The 16178-nt window shown below is 37.7% G+C and overlaps 1 protein-coding gene across 7 annotated transcripts in view; it reads left to right on the top strand.

The window, feature by feature from the left end:
• Window positions 1-16178, top strand: part of CFAP70 (cilia and flagella associated protein 70) — a 105437-nt gene that overhangs the window by 86856 nt on the left and 2403 nt on the right. For 6 of the 7 annotated variants that reach the window (XM_058696677.1, XM_058696681.1, XM_058696679.1 and 3 more), the window contains 2 exons: window positions 1002-1091; window positions 5090-5191. In XM_058696677.1, coding sequence (XP_058552660.1) covers window positions 1002-1091; window positions 5090-5191 — 192 coding nt within the window. The other variant, XM_058696682.1, reaches the window with a different exon arrangement.

Raw genomic sequence — 16178 nt, 5'->3', positions numbered from 1 at the left:
ATTTCTCCCTCCAGAACACCCAATTTTCTTTCTATATAAAATAAAACAAGAGCAACAAGAAATTACAAAGCATTATAATGTAAGTATGATGGCTCACATAGGCTTGAGAGAGAAAAATCACTATCCCATTGCAGTGTACTTCCCTGAAAGTTTCCTTTCTGACATCATTGCAAGCTGCATCTGAATAGAGCTTCTGACTTGTGTAGTCAAGGCAAGCAATTTCCCTAGGCAAGCAATTCTTAGGCTATTTGCTAAGGCTTACCTATAGTTGCATCTCTCACATTGGAGATACAAGACAAGAAGTAATCTACTTCTTTTGAAAAAAATTTTTTTTAGTTTTTCTTAATGTTTCCTGTATCACTCAGTGCTAAAAAGAGATAAGCTAGCAAACCATGAAGAAACATAAAGGAAGCTTAAATAGATATTACTAAGTGAAAGAAGCCAATCTGAGAAGGGTACATATTGTATGATTCCAACTGTATGACATTCTGGAAAAGACAAAACTATGGAGATAGTAAAGAAATCAGTGGTTGGGTTGGGGAAGGGAAGTGATGAATAGATGGAGCACAGAGGATTTTTAGGACAGTGAAAATACTCTAATAATGGATACATGTCATTATACATTTGTCCAAACCTATGGAATGTGTAACATCAAATGCAAACCTTAAGGTAAACCATGGACTTTAGGTGATGAAGATGTATTAGCATAGTTTCATCAGTTGTAACAAAGGTACCACTCTGATGGGGCATGTTGATAATGGGAGAGGCTATGCATATGCAGCAGCAGGATGTATATGAGAAATCTCTGTACCTTCCTCTCAATTTTGCTGTGAACCTAAAACTGCTCTAAACAAACAAACAAACAAACAAACAAAAACAATTTAAGGGTTCCTTTAACTTAGATTGGTCTTTGATACAACTACAGATGCCCCATGACTAACTTAGCAATACAACATTTGAAACTTCCAGAACAATAGCTTAGGGGCGCTTTCTTTTTACAGTATGAAAAGGCAAAGAAAACCTACCTGCAAGCCTGTAAGAGATCACCTTCGTGCCTTACCTGGCTAGGACTGGGAATCACCTGTTATCGGGTAAGAGGGTGAAGACTCAAGACTGTGAATACAGCTGACCTTGATTCCTTGGTCTTCTAAGCACCCTGGATGTTTGTAATGATGGTGGGAAGATTTACTTTTCAAAGGTGTTCAGTAAACTAAACAGTCAATCTGTACTATAAGAAAAAAATTCTTTAAAAACTCGCACAAAAACCGGAACGAGGAAGTTATATAATAAAAAATTTCATGTTATTTGGTACAGAAACTCTTAATTTTATGATGTTATCTGTAAGGGGAAAGTGATATGATAAATGAAGAATCTACTCAATTAAATTAAAGAAATTGATTGATTCTTATTAAGCTCTATGGCCCTTCTGTATTCAGGAGGAGATGCTACAGCTTCTGGTAGATTTTTTACTCCACGACCCCTAAAAACTCTCCAGTCACCCTTTCCTTTTTTTTTCTTACAATCTTTGAAAGAGGCATGCATCCTGCTATTCATGTCTAATTTCTTCAATGTATTCTTGATTCTAACCCTCTCATTTTCTCCTAATAACTTACTCTCTTATTTTTTCTTTTTATTTTATCCTTCCCTTCTCAACTCTTTCCCCATACTTTCCCCCTTCTTATTTAACCACAGTGATAACAACTAAATGAATTGTCTGTGTTTCCTGTCTCCTCTTCCTTATTGCTGTTTTTTTAAGCATGAAGGTAATATATATTCATTATGGAACATTTAGAAGATACAAAATGTGAAGAAAACATAAAAGCATCCGTAATCCAACTATTCAGTGATAAGCACTGTCAACATTTGAATGCATTTTACTGCAGTCTTTTTTATACATATATGAAAGTAATTTTAATGTATAAAATTGTAAATAATATATTTACTGCTTTGTAATCTTTTTTTCTACTTAAACAATATAGCATTGATATCTTCTCACATCACCAAAGAGTCTATAACACGATTTCTGATGACTTCTTGGTGTACCCTTGTTTGGATGCATAAATGAAGTGACCATGTAATTTGTCTTACTGACCAGAAACTAAAGAAAACACATTGGATTAAGCCATGCCACTAAGATGTTTAAGTAATCCCTACTCCCTACCAGCGTTTTCGTCATACTATACCTATGTGTGGACATACTGTAATTTATCTGATCACTCATTATTGGACATGTTAGTTTCTACAATTATACTATTATAAATGAAGCTGAGATAAACGTTCTTGGGCATAAATCTCTATGCTTAATTCTGATTATTTCCTTAAGATCCATCCTTAAAGAATGTAGAAGATTTTAAAAGTCTTTAAATTACAGTATCAATGTGCCCCTAGAAAGGGTATGTACTGATTTATACTCTGCCAGAAGGTATGAGAGTACATTTCACTGTTACCTCATTGAAAGTGGGTAATATCATTTGCCAATTTGATAGATATCTTCATTTGCATTTGCATCATGAATGAGGTTGAAATCATGTGATGTGTGTATTTGTTTTACTTGTGAATTATCTGTTCATATCCCAGGTCCCATTTACATTTCACTTCATTGCAATTAGGCTTACCACTTTACCACTTTACCTTTACCAACTTACTGACCCTTCTGACAGAAGTTCCTGATAACATCCTAATTGCCAGATGCCACAGACACTTAGGTTAAGTCTCTCTGAAGCTTAACTCCATTGAGTGCCTTCTTCCTGAAGCCCTCTCCTCCCTAGGTTTCCATAATACTTCATTTACATCCTTCCAGTTCCATGCCTTCCTCTCTGGTATCTCTTTCTCAGCCTTTTTTTTTTTTTTTTTTTTTTTTTTTTTTTTTTTTTTTGCCAGCTCCTAGTTTTTTTAGCCACCATAATTGTTGGGTCCCCCCACCCCCACTCGGAGTTCTATAGTCAGCCCTCTTTTCCTGTCACCATATTTATTCACCCTAAGAAATAACATCTATCCCAGTGGCCTTAACTACCACTTGTGCCCCAATGAATTATAAACCTTTAATGCATAACACTTTTCAAGTTCTGACCCTTAAACAGTGTAACATACACCTCAAAATGTGCATAACTGAAATATAACCTACCTCTGAAGGATTCTCATATTCTGAAAGCCTACCCCTTCTCCTGTATTCCATGTCTTCATGAATGGGACTGTAATGAACCCAATCAACCAAGCCAGAAACTTAAAAGCTGTCCTAGTCTACTTCTCCTATTACTTTTAACTAGGCACCAAATATCCTATTGATTTTATCTCCTAAATGTCTCTTAAGTCTGTTGTCTCCTCTCATCCCTATTTTTACAGCTCTAATTCAAGCCTCATCCCTCATCTTCTAGGGTAATCTGTCTTCCTTCAATTCATCTCCCACATTGTTATCAAAGTGGTCTTTAAAATCTGGAAATACTATGTTACTCCCCTACTTAAACCATTCAATGGCTATCCTTATTTCAGAATAAAATTTACATTCCTTTGAATGAATACATATGATCTGGTCTCACCTAACACTTTAGTTTCATCTGCTTACTGTCTTTTCCCTAATCTCTCTCTTTTCTCCAGACACACAAGAATACTTAAGAGTTTCCTGACCACACCACACTCTCTTGTGCCTCCATGCCTTTGCATATGATATTGCTTTCACCTGGAATGCCTTTCTTCACCTTGTACAGCTAACAAACTCCTTTTTATTCTTCAAGATTCACTTTAGAGCTGCCCTTTAATTTCAGTGCAGAAATATTCCCATTTTCCTATTTCCCTCCACTAGATCATATATATGCTTTTATTACAGAAATGTTTATTCTGTATTGGAACTATTTATGTGTTTGGGTTTTCATTTTGTTTTATTTATTTCTTTACATATCTGTCAGTGAACCCTTTGAGGGTAAAGGTTGTATGTTATCTTTTTATTCACAGTACCTGGTATACTGAATAAATCATTAGCAAGTATAATTGATTGAATAATGTTGGTCGAATAATGAATCAATACATTGATTGAATATTGATTCAATATTTTAGAGACATTTAAGGTGTGGACCAAAGTCTGGGCATTGCTTAAAAGTCATTCTTCATATGGGGCACCTGGGTGGCTCAGTTGGTTAAGCGGCCGACTTCGGCTCAGGTCATGATCTTGCGGTCTTTGAGTTCGAGCCCCGCGTCGGGCTCTGTGCTGACAGCTCGGAGCCTGTAGCCTGTTTCAGATTCTGTGTCTCCCTCTCTCTGACCCTCCCCTGTTCATGCTCTGTCTCTCCCTGTCTCAAAAATAAATAAAACGTTAAAAAAAATTTTTAAAAAAGTCATTCTTCATATTGTCTTGGGCCTGGAAATCCATACTTTTCTTTTCTAAAACAGAAAAAAAGAAGAGCTATTTTACTGGGGAGAAGAGTGACTTATTTCTTCCTTAGGTGACCTTTTGGAAGATTTTACAAAGCAAATTTACTTTTAGGAAGCAGCAATGATATCCATGTGTCCAGAGCTCAGGGAGAATTTTAGAGTCTGTATATTGTATTGATTCCTCAAGATTGTGCTGTCAATAACTAATATTAGGGGAAAGGAAGCTGTCTGAGCAATAGTATTTTGGCAGGCTAATGGGACTTTAACCTTAAGAAAGGGGTGCATGATGTAAAGGAAGAAACCACAAATGTATCTGACAGCCTACTGTGTATTGGAAAATCACTGAATGATGCACACACAATAGTGAATACTTCTGGTTTTCCAATCTTGGCACCTGAAGCTCCATGGTTCATGGAGGCCCTGATGGGACTGCTGTAGAGGAAAGGAGGAAGAGAGGGGTGTAAGTTGAGAGCCTAGCAGGCAGGACTCCAGTTTGCTCTACCTGGATTTTTAATCAGAGCAGTTCTGCTTTTAACAGGTTGGGCTACCACATAAGATTTTGTTTGAAGAAAGAGTTCTGCTAAAAATTAAAAAATTGAAAACTGTTTGTATAGGTCACACACACCAATGTTATTTGAACATAATGTTTTCAACTATACTAACTCCAGCTGGCTTAAGGGAAAACTTCTTTGACTTAACTCATACTTTTCTTTTTTCTGTCAAGCTGGAGGAGCTCACGGAAGCTGAAGATGCTCTCTCTGAGGCCAATGCATTGAACAACCACAATGCTGAAGTATGGGCATATTTGGCTCTGGTCAGCCTAAAAGTGAGTGTTTTTTAGCCTTACACAGTGCCCTTTTAGGGCAATGAGGTGAGGAAGTAAGTAAAGCAAGAGATAGGTAGGTGGCCATTAATGCATGATAGTTGAGATTTAGTGAGTTTCTGATTTGGTTATTATACTTATGAGAAAGGAGAGGCCAAGTCTGAGAAGCTGCTACTTGGAATGTGCTTAAAAATCATATACTCAGGTGTGTTTGTATGGAAACTGAGAGCAAGTCACTTGGGCTTGTTGGTCATAGGTGAGCAGGAGTGGGGTGGGCCAGGACTGATTGTCATCCAGTGTTCTGGGTTGGGTGGTCTCTCTGTGTTACTTTTAAGCTTCTCTGCAGTCCCTGGGCAGGGTGTGCTAACCAGCCCAGCTCTGTGCATCCCTTTCCTCAAGATGAAGGATATAGTGATCAGAGTCTGGCCTAGGGTTGGGATTAGGAATGCTGAATGGGGAGCTGTTTGAGGGCAGTGACTGATGGTACAGTGGGATGGCAGATGATACTAGGGGGTGGTAGCCATTCTCCTGCTGCCCTCCTGGATGCCTCTTGGCCTGCCTGAGCTCTCAAGCCTGGGACATTGGTATGCATTCCTTGTATAGTCATTCAAACTATGAATCTATAAAAAAATTCCTCCATATCCTCTCTCATCTCCCCCTTTGTTAGTTGTGTATGACCCAGAAAAGCTATATAAGAATCTACTGATAAAAACAAAGGCTGATGAGGATGCCCGGGTGGCTTAGTTGGTTAAGTGTCCACCTCTTGATTTCTGCTCAGGTCATGATCTCATGGTTTGTGAGACGGAGCCCCATGTTGGGCTCTGCACTGACAGCAAAGAGCCTGCTTAGGATTCTCTCTCTCCCTCTCTCTCTGCCCATACCCTGCTCACTCTCTCTCTCAAAATAAATAAATAAATAAACATTAAAAAAAATAAAGGCTGATGATAAATGTGCAAACACAAATGCATTACCAAAAAACATAAATAGATTATTCAACAGAAATCTCTGACACACTAGAGCAATTTTTCCCAGAGAGTCCATTGTCTGGTAACTACAAAGCGTCTTCTTTGCAGTTGTCTCTGATTTTTTTTTCTCTGAGATAAGAATTTGGGATAGTCTAGACATTTACCTGATACTAATCAGTAAATATATGTTATTTATATTTAAAAGGTGTTTAGTTATATTTAACGACTTCACTCTTGAGTTTGCTTTTCATCAAAGTAGTTTGCTTTTCAAAAGAATAAATACATTTAGGGGTGCCTGGGTGGCTCAATCAGTTAAGTGGCCAATTTTGGCTCAGGTCACGATCTTGTGGTTCGTGACTTCAAGCCCCACATTGGGCTCTGTGCTGACAGCTCAGAGCCTGGAGCCTGCTTCAGATTCTGTGTCTCCCTCTCTCTCTTCTTCCCTGCTTGCACTCTGTCTCTCTCTCTCTCTCTCTAAAAAGTAAACATTAAAAATTTTTTTAAAAATAAATAAACACATTTTTAAAATGGGAGTGCTCTTGTATCAGAATGTAAACAAGGCCAAAGGCCAGTGAAGGAGATGCTCTACTAGACTTTCTAAAACATGCCTTCCTGTTAAACTTCTGGCTGAAGGTGCTTATCCTTGACATATATGGGAGATTAGGAAGGGCATATTATGGGAGTTGTGATAGCTACTTTACCTATAGAAAATAACTCTCCTATAATTAAATAATTTGCTCAGCAGTCTAAGATCAAATGGGGAATAGTAACAATGGCTCTTTGTTTCCAATGGCCAGTATGACCTCAAACTGACAGGGAGTATTGTGATTATAAGAGAAATAAACAAAATTAAAATTACTGGTTTTTCTTTTTGGAATAAATGTCTTGAATGTCAATATGGGAGATACCTGAGTTCTTCCCCAACTCTGCCACAACTAACCATGGGAACCTGGGCAAGTCACTTAAAGTTGCTGGACTTCGGGGCACCTGGGTGGCTCAGTCAGTTAAGTGACCAACTTCGGCTCAGGTCATGATCTTGCAGCTCATGAGTTCAAGCCCCATGTCAGGCTCTGTGCTGACAGCTCAGAGCTTGGAGCCTGCTTGGGATTCTGTATCTCCTTCTCTCTCTTCCCCTACACTGCTTGTGCTCTGTCTCTCTCTCTCTCTCTCTCTCTCAAAAAATAAATAAACATTAAACAAATTTAAATTTTAAAAAAGTTGCTGGACCTCAATTTCTTTATCTTTAAACTAAAAGGGCCAAAATGGAAAATTTCAATACACATCTTGTAGAAACTGCTAGGTCAAATAGGAAAAAAATTGAGGATATGTAAGATTTGAATTTAAAAAAAAAAAAGGTTGACCTCAAACACCAATATAGAACTCTGTGCTTAATAGTTAGAGAATACATATTCTTTGCAAGTACAGATGAGTTGTTTCTTAAAAGTTGACCATATGCTAGACCACAAAGGGAGATTCAACAAATGCATATAGATCACACTACTAGTGAAATTATATGTAAACAATTAAAACTTATGCCAGAAGACATAGATACATTTAAACTTAAATTCATACATGTAATTAATTCATAGGTCAAAGAGAAAATCACATGACAATTTCTTGTGGTGGGTAGAGTTCTAAAGATGACCCTTCCCACAAGATTATTCCATCAAATACTAATATAGGTACTGCTGTCAAGGGATTTTGCAGATGTGCTTTCTTTGCTGCTGCCTTTCTAGCTCCTTTAGGTGGAAGGTTAGGTTGTATATTTGGGACCTTTCTTGCTTCTTGAAATAGTCCTGAATTGCGACGTATTTTCCTCTTAAGACTGCTTTTGCTGTGTCCCAAAGGGTTTGGACTGCTGTGTTTTCATTTTCATTTGTTTCCATATATTTTTTAATTTCTTCTTTAATTTCCTGGTTGACGCATTTGTTCTTTAGTATGATGTTCTTTAACCTCCATGTATTTGGGGGCTTTCCAGATTTTTTCTTGTGGTTGATTACAAGTTTCATAGTGTTGTGATCTGAAAATATTCATGGTATGATCTCAATCTTTTATACTTGTTGAGGGCTCTTTTGTGATCCAGTATGTGATCTATTTTGGAGAATGTTCCATGTGCACTTGAGAAGAATGTGTATGCTGCTGCTTTTGAATAAAATGTTCTGAATATATCTGTTAAGTCCACCTGGTCCAGTGTGTCAGTCAGAGCCTTTCTTTCCTTATTGATTTTCTGCCTAAATTATCTGTCCATTGCTCTGAGTATTAAAGTCCCCTACAATTATGGTATTATTATCTATACATTTGTTTATGCTTGTGATTAATTGATTTACATATTTGGATACTTTCACATTGGGGACATGAACATTTACAATTGTTAGCTCTTCTTGATGGGTAGAGCCTTAATTATTACATAATTCCCTTCTTCATCTCTTGTTACAGTCTTTATTTTAAAATCTAGTTTGTCTGATATAAGTATGGCTACTCTGCCTTTCTTTTGACATCCATTAGCATGATAGATGGTTCTCCATCCCCTCACTTTCAATGTGCAGGTGTCCTCAGCTCTAAAATGAGTCTCTTGTAGACAGCATATAGATGGATCTAGGTTTTTTTATCCAGTCTGATATCCTATTGTTGCAGACTTTGAGTCTGGTGTTCTCTCTTGTCCAGCAAGAGGATGGATGTAGAATTTTATACAAGAGAGGCTAATGTCCAGGAGGAAACGAGAGCCCTGAATAAGGGTCCTTTCTCCATATTTACTAGGATCAGAAGGCTTACATACGTGATGGACATGCAGAAAGAGACAATAAAACAGTGATCATTAACTCGTGTGTGAGAGAAAGGGGGTTAGAAGGTATGCGGTGTTAAGGGTTAGGATCAAGACAAATCAAAATCCTGGCGCCGAGCAGATGGCCGTTTACTGCAGGCAACAAGCTCCGTGTCTATGTATCTTAACTTTTCTAGGGGCTAAGACAGATAGAGCATGCTACCTCAGGGTTAACAAGGCATTTTTCTTGCTAATTAGCTCTGGGTCACCCTGCTTCAGGGGCTTTCAGCCTCTACCTGTTCTCACTTTCATCCTGTGGAAGCAACTTTCTGCTTGATGCTTTGTTCTACACTGAGCATTTTCACCCTGAGGCGGCTTTTCATCCTAAGCCTTGATAACTCCTTGGTGAAAGCTCAGAGAATTCTTAAACTTATTCCCCACACCTATGTCTTTTGATTGGGGCACTTAGTCCATGTACATTCAGAGGGATTAATGAAAGATATGGATTTAGTGCCATTGTGTTATCTGTAGGTTTCATGTTTGTGGTGATGTCTCTGGTCCTTTGTAGTCTTTGCTACTTTCCACTCAGAGTACCCCTTAGAATCTCTTGCAGGGCTGGCTTATGGTCATGAGCTCGTTTAGTTTTTTTTGTCTGGGAAAGTCTTTATCTCTTCTATTCTGAAGACAGCCTTGCTGGAAAAGGATTCTTGGCTGCATAGTATACCTATTCAGCACATTGAACATTTCCTGCCACTCGCTTCTGGCCTGCCAAGTTTCAGTGGACAGGCCTGCTACTACCCTTATGAGTCTACCCTTGTAGGTTAAGGCCCATTTGTCCCTAGCTGCTTTCAGAATTCTCTCCGTATCTTTGTATTTTGCCAGTTTCACTATGATATGTCATGGTGTTGACCTATTTTTGTTGATTTTGAAGGGAGTTCTCTGTGCCTTTTGGAGTTGGATGCCTGTTTCTTGGGGAACTTCTCAGCTATAATTTGTGCACATAAACCTTCTTCCCTTTCCTCTTGCTCCTCTTCTTATGGAACTCCTATGATACGGATATTATTTCATTTCATGGAATCACTTAGCTCTCTAATTCTCCCCTCATGATCTAGTAATTTCCTTTCCCTCTTATTTTCAGCTTCATCATTTTCCATAATTTTATCTTCTATTTCACCTATTTTCTCCTCTGCTTCTTCCATCCTTGCCGTCACTGTGTCTAGCTTATATTGCATCTGATTTATAGCATTTCTTAATTCATTGTGACTATTTCTTAGGTCTTTGATCTCTACAGCACTAGATTGCTGTCTTCTATACTTTTTTCAAGCCCAGATATTAGTCTTATGACTGTTATTCTAAATTCTTGTTCAGATATATTGTTTATATCTGTTTTGAGCAATTCCCTGGCTGTCATTTCTTTCTGGATTTTCTTTTGAGGAGAATTCTTCTGTTTCATCATTTTGGTAGGCTTTTGTCTTCTACATGTTTTAGTAGCTTCTTATGTGTTCTGCATGTGCAAGTACTACTGTATTAAAAAGGGCTCAAACACTGTCCAGGGACTGGAATTTTAGGAAGTGTTTTTGGAGTGTGTTGTGTGCACTCTGTTGTTGCATTTTGGTTGCTCTATCCCACTCGTCAGTCCTCTGCAAAGCTCCTCCTTGATTTTAGTGGTGGAGTGTTTGGACCTTCTACCAGGTGTGCTTTGATTTGTTCATTGAAACAATGGTTTGTCAGGTTTAAAGGTCTCCTTAGTGAAGTTCTAGTTGAAGAGACTCAAGATGAGGCCTGACTGGAGATTTGGGGCAAAGGAAAGTGCTAGAAGAGAAATTCAGGACAAAACCAGCAGGAAAGCTACTACCAACCCCCAAGGGATTTTGCAGATATGTATAGAGATTATCCAGGTGGACCTGTACCATTCAGGTGAATCTTTTAAAAGCAGGGAGTTATTTTCTGGCTGGGGACAAATAGGGAAGTCAGAGGAATTCAAAGCACAAGAAAGATTCAATGCACAATTGCTGGCTTGAAAATAGAGAGGGACCACATATCAAGGAATGTGGATGGCCTCTAGAAGCTAAAATGCCAACTGCTCACAGCCAGCAAGGAAATGGGGACCTCCATCCTACAAGTACAAAGAACTGAATTCTGCCAGTAACCTGTATGTGTTTGGAAATAGACTCCAGATAAGAATCAGATCCTCTGATGGATCTGGGCAAAGTAAATTGAAAACCATCTGGAATCCAGGATTCATCATTCTAGATTTCATTAAGAACATTAGTGATTCATGTGAAGAAGCCAAAATATCAACATTTACAGGAATTTGGAAGTTGACCACGGGCCTCATGGATGATTTTGAGGGGTTCAAGTCTACTTTGGAGGAAGTAAATGCAGATATGGTAGAAATAGCAAGAGAACTAGAATTAGAAGTGGCACCTGAAGATGCGATTGCATTGTTGTAATCTCGTGAAAAAAACTTTCACAGATGAGGAGTTGCTTCTTATAAATGAGCAAAGGAAATGATTTCTTAAGATGGAAACTTCCTGGTGTAGATGTTGTGAAAGTGGTTGACAGAGGTTTAGAATATTACATAAAGTTAGCTGATAAAGCAGTGGCAGGGTTTGAGAGGATTGATTCCAATGTTGGAAGAAGTTGTACTGTGGGTAAAATGCTGTCAAACAGAATTGCATACTACAGAGAAATCATTCATGGAAAGAAGAGTCAATTGATGTGGCAAACTTCATCGTTGTCTTAAAGAAATTGCCACAGCTACCCCTACCTTCATTAACCTTCACCTTGATCCATTAGAACCCTTCAATATCAAGGCAAGACCCCTACCAGCAAAAAGATTACGACTCACTGAAAGCTCAGATGATGGTTAACATTTTTTAGCAATAAAGCATTTTTTATATGTTTATCTTTTGTTTTTGAGACAAAAAGAGTGCACAGGGGAGGGACAGAGAGAGAGGAAGAGAAAAAGAATCCCAAGCAGGCTCAGCACTGTCAGCATACAGCCTGATGCAGGGCTCAAGCTCATGAACTGTGAGATTTGGCCTGAGCCAAAATTAAGGGTCAGACGGCTTAACTGACTGAGCCACCCAGGCACCCCAGCCATAAAATATTTTTTAATTAAGGTATGTACATTGTTTTTAAAAACATGATGCTATTATTTCTCACTTAATAGACTACAGTATAGTGTAAGCATAACTTGTATATGTACTAGGGGACATCGTTTTATTGTGGTATTCACTTTATTGCACTTGTCTGGAACAAAACCTGCGATATCTCTGAGATATCTTTGTGTACTGGAAGTTCCACCATGCCAACAACACACATACTCATAAAAGACATTGGGGGAAAAGGATTAAAAGGGAATCTACAAACTGAAAGATGAATAAAAAGTTTCACTACTGAAAGAGTAGACAAAAAACAAAGAATGGTGGTTATTGCTGGGGGAAGGAGTTGGGAACAGAGTGGATAGGGTCAGGGTGGAAGCAAGACCTTTTACTATATATCTTATCATATCCTTTTGATTTTTACTTATGTATATGTATTATCTGTTCAATAAAGATTAACACAAAGAAGTAGATTTGCAAAGTTGCTGGAAAAAATATTAATATAAAAATCAATATCATCAAAATCAAAGATCATTAGCAACAATCAATTTGAAAGTCTAACTTTAAAAATCTCACTCAAGATCTTATGGATGAAAGTGTAAAACTTTACTGAAGGACATAACAGAAGATATAATAAGGATACTATCTATGTTCATGGACAGGAGGTTTCAAGAACACAAAGTTGAAAATATTCCCACATGTCTAATTTTAATGCAATTCCAATAAAAATAATAACAGGTGTTTTTTTTAAGAACTTGATCAAGTAACCCTAAAATTCACTTGCCCAATAAAGGCCAAAAAAATCATAGTGACAATATGGACAGGATAATAAGAGGTGAAGACTTTTGTGCCAAATATTAAGACTTATTGTGAAGCTCTGATAATTAAAACTGAGTGATATTAGGGTAGGAATAGGTAAGTGGAACATAACTGCTAGACAGAAGTAGACCCACATATATGTGGAAACTTAGGTTTTAATTAGATGGTTTTTAAAAATAATGGGGTTTCCTAGGAATTTTCCCTGAAACTCTTCCTCCAACAACTAAAAACTACACAAGCACAAGATGTTTATTACAGTATTATTGCAATTGCAAAATATTGGAAACAACATACATAGGAGAATATTTGAATAAACTATGGTATATCCACATAATGGAGTACTAAGCTACTGAAAAAAATAATGGAGAAGATGTCTATGAACTGATGTGGAGTGATTTCCATGATATATTGTTTAGTGAAAAAACTAAAGTGCAAGATTTTATACCATCTTTTGTATAAAAAGGAGGGAAAAAGAAGAATTCATTCACAGGTTGGCTCATTTGTGCAAAAAAAGCTCAGGAAGGAAAAACCAGATTAATGAGAGTGGGTCCTTTAGGACATGGGCAGACATAGAGTAGAAGGGAGGCAATGAGTGGGTGACACTCTGATTATACTTTTTGTACATATCTGACTTTTGGAACCATGTTAGCGTTTCATTTTTTTTTTTTTAAGAAATTCAACAAGAAACAGGGAGATTGTATAATTCATATCATAACAATAACAACAAAACTACTTCCCATGAATAACAGCACTGAAGGTGGGAAAAAGAAAACTAACTCAAGATACTTTGGGGGACACCTGGATGGCCCAGTCAGTTAAGTGTCTGACGTTGGCTCAGGTCATGATCTCACAGTTCATGGGTTCGAGCCCCACGTCGGGCTCAGTGCTGACAGCTCAGAGCCTGGAACCTGCTTCAGATTTGGTGTCTCCCTCTCTCTCTACCCGTCCCCTGCTCATGCTCTGTCTCTCTATCTCACAAAAATAAATTAAAATATTTAAAAAAAATTTTTAAAGATACTTTTGAAAAATTATTTGAAATATATACTCTCAGACTAAAAAGGAAAAAAAAACCCTCTATACAAATATTGGACTCAGGTTAGTAAGCTTTTTGGGAGTGATAGAAATCATCTAAAACTGGATTGTGGTGGTGATGGTTGCACAATTGCAACCATGAACTCATGAAACGGGGAGATCATGTCCTGAGCTGAAACCAAGAGTCAGTCCTTAACCGACTGAGCTCCCCCGGCACCCCTAAATTAACAATTTTAAAATAGAAACTCATGCATAACAAAAGACACAAAAATAAAGCTTAAGGACTTTAATACTTGCAGAATTTATAACTTATTACAGTTTATGTAATTATATAATATAGCTATTATATAAATATATAATATGCCCTACAATAAGAAAAAAACATACAAATAATCTGATTGAAAAATGGTCACAGGATAGGAATATACAATTTGCTGAAGTGGAAATTGTAAAAGTCAATAAATTTATGATAAGAAGTTTGCCTCACTTGTAATCATGAAAATGCAATTTAAAATGACATTGTGACAGAAATTCACACCCATTAAACAGGGGAAAATTAGTCTGATATCAACATTGATAAGGATTTTCAGAATTGTTGATATAAATTGATAACTATTTTGAAGTGCAATATGGCATTATTTACCCAAATTCTTACCTATAACTTAGCAATTTTATATCTAGATATTCCTAAGAAAAATACCAGAAGACATGTACAAGGATGTTTATTACAGCATTTTCCATAATAGCAAACAAACAAAAAATGTCACTCTTTTCAAAATTGTTTTGGCTGTTCTAGATCCTCACATCATTTGGACCCCAGCAGAAATGAAACAAAGGTAGTAGTGACAGGAAAGGAAGATGTGCTAGAAAATTCCCCTGGAATTCAGTGAACTTCAGGTGGGGATATCTTTGAAGTGTATATATTATAGGAAAGTCCTTTATTTTTATTTTTTTAATAATTAAAAAAATTTTAACGTTTATGTATTTTTTTAAAATTTTTTAACGTTTATTTTTGAGACAGAGAGAGACAGAGTATGAACGGGGGAGGGTCACAGAGAGAAGGAGACACAGAATCCGAAACAGGCTCCAGGCTCTGAGCTGTCAGCACAAAGCCCGACGCGGGGCTCGAACCCACGAACCGTGAGATCATGACCTGAGCCGAAGTCGGACGCTTAACCGACTGAGCCACCCAGGCGCCCCCGTTTATGTATTTTTGAGAGACAGAGAGAGACAGAGCATGAGTAGGGGAGGGGCAGAGAAAGAGTGAGACACCAAATCTGAAGCAGGCTCCAGGCTCTGAGCTGTCAGCACAGAGCCTGAGGTGGGGCTTGAACCCACGAACCATGAGATCATGACCTGAGCTGAAGTCAGGTGTTCAACCGACCAAGCCACCCAGACACCCCTAGGAAAGTCTCTTAAATAGTGAAAGTTTTGTGAACTAGTAAAAATTTATCATGAACTGGCACTGATCAGGAATTTGGACTAGATATTTTCTAAGTTTCCTTCTAGCCTGAACATTCTGTAGTTTTCATATTTATTTAATATTAGGTATTATGCATGTATTTCATATTTATGTATTTCCCAAGTGACATTGTATACTCTAATTTGTTATGCACAAACTTGTTAAGTATAATAGTGAATTCATATTATTCTCATTTAATACCTAGATGTGCTTCATGCAAAAAATAACTGGGAGGAATAGTTAGGTGTCCTCATCTCATATGCAGATATGCATGGAAGCAATTCCAGTATTTGCTTTTTTCTAATGCATAGAGACAGGATAAAGTGCAATAGTTAAAACCTTGGGACTCTGGAGCCAAACTGCATTGTTTTAAAACCTGGATCCTCCACTTACTAGCTTTGTAACCCTGGGCATTTATTTATCCTCTCTATGCCTAGGTATTTCTATCTGTGAACATGGAATTATAAATAATAGCAGTTTTTTTCCTAGAATTACTTTGAGGACTAGGAATGAAAGTGTGTAAAGCACTTAAAACAATATAGACAATTAAAACAGTATAAATCACAAAGTAAGCATTATGTAAGTTTTAGCTATTGTTAACAGAATGGCTTCAATCCTGAGAGAAACAAATGACTCATGGTGTTTTCAGGGGGAAAAAAATGAGAGGCCAAGTTATCTTTAAGATTTTTAAAATGGGGGCGCCTGGGTGGCGCAGTCGGTTAAGCGTCCGACTTCAGCCAGGTCACGATCTCGCGGTCCGTGAGTTCGAGCCCCGCGTCAGGCTCTGGGCTGATGGCTCGGAGCCTGGAGCCTGTTTCTGATTCTGTGTCTCCCTCTTTCTCTG

The sequence above is a fragment of the Neofelis nebulosa genome, chromosome 13 (assembly GCF_028018385.1).
Source record: "Neofelis nebulosa isolate mNeoNeb1 chromosome 13, mNeoNeb1.pri, whole genome shotgun sequence".
Taxonomy (NCBI): Eukaryota; Metazoa; Chordata; class Mammalia; order Carnivora; family Felidae; genus Neofelis; species Neofelis nebulosa.
The sequence above is the reverse complement of the archived record's forward strand: the minus strand, read 5'-3'. Positions and strand labels throughout refer to the sequence as shown.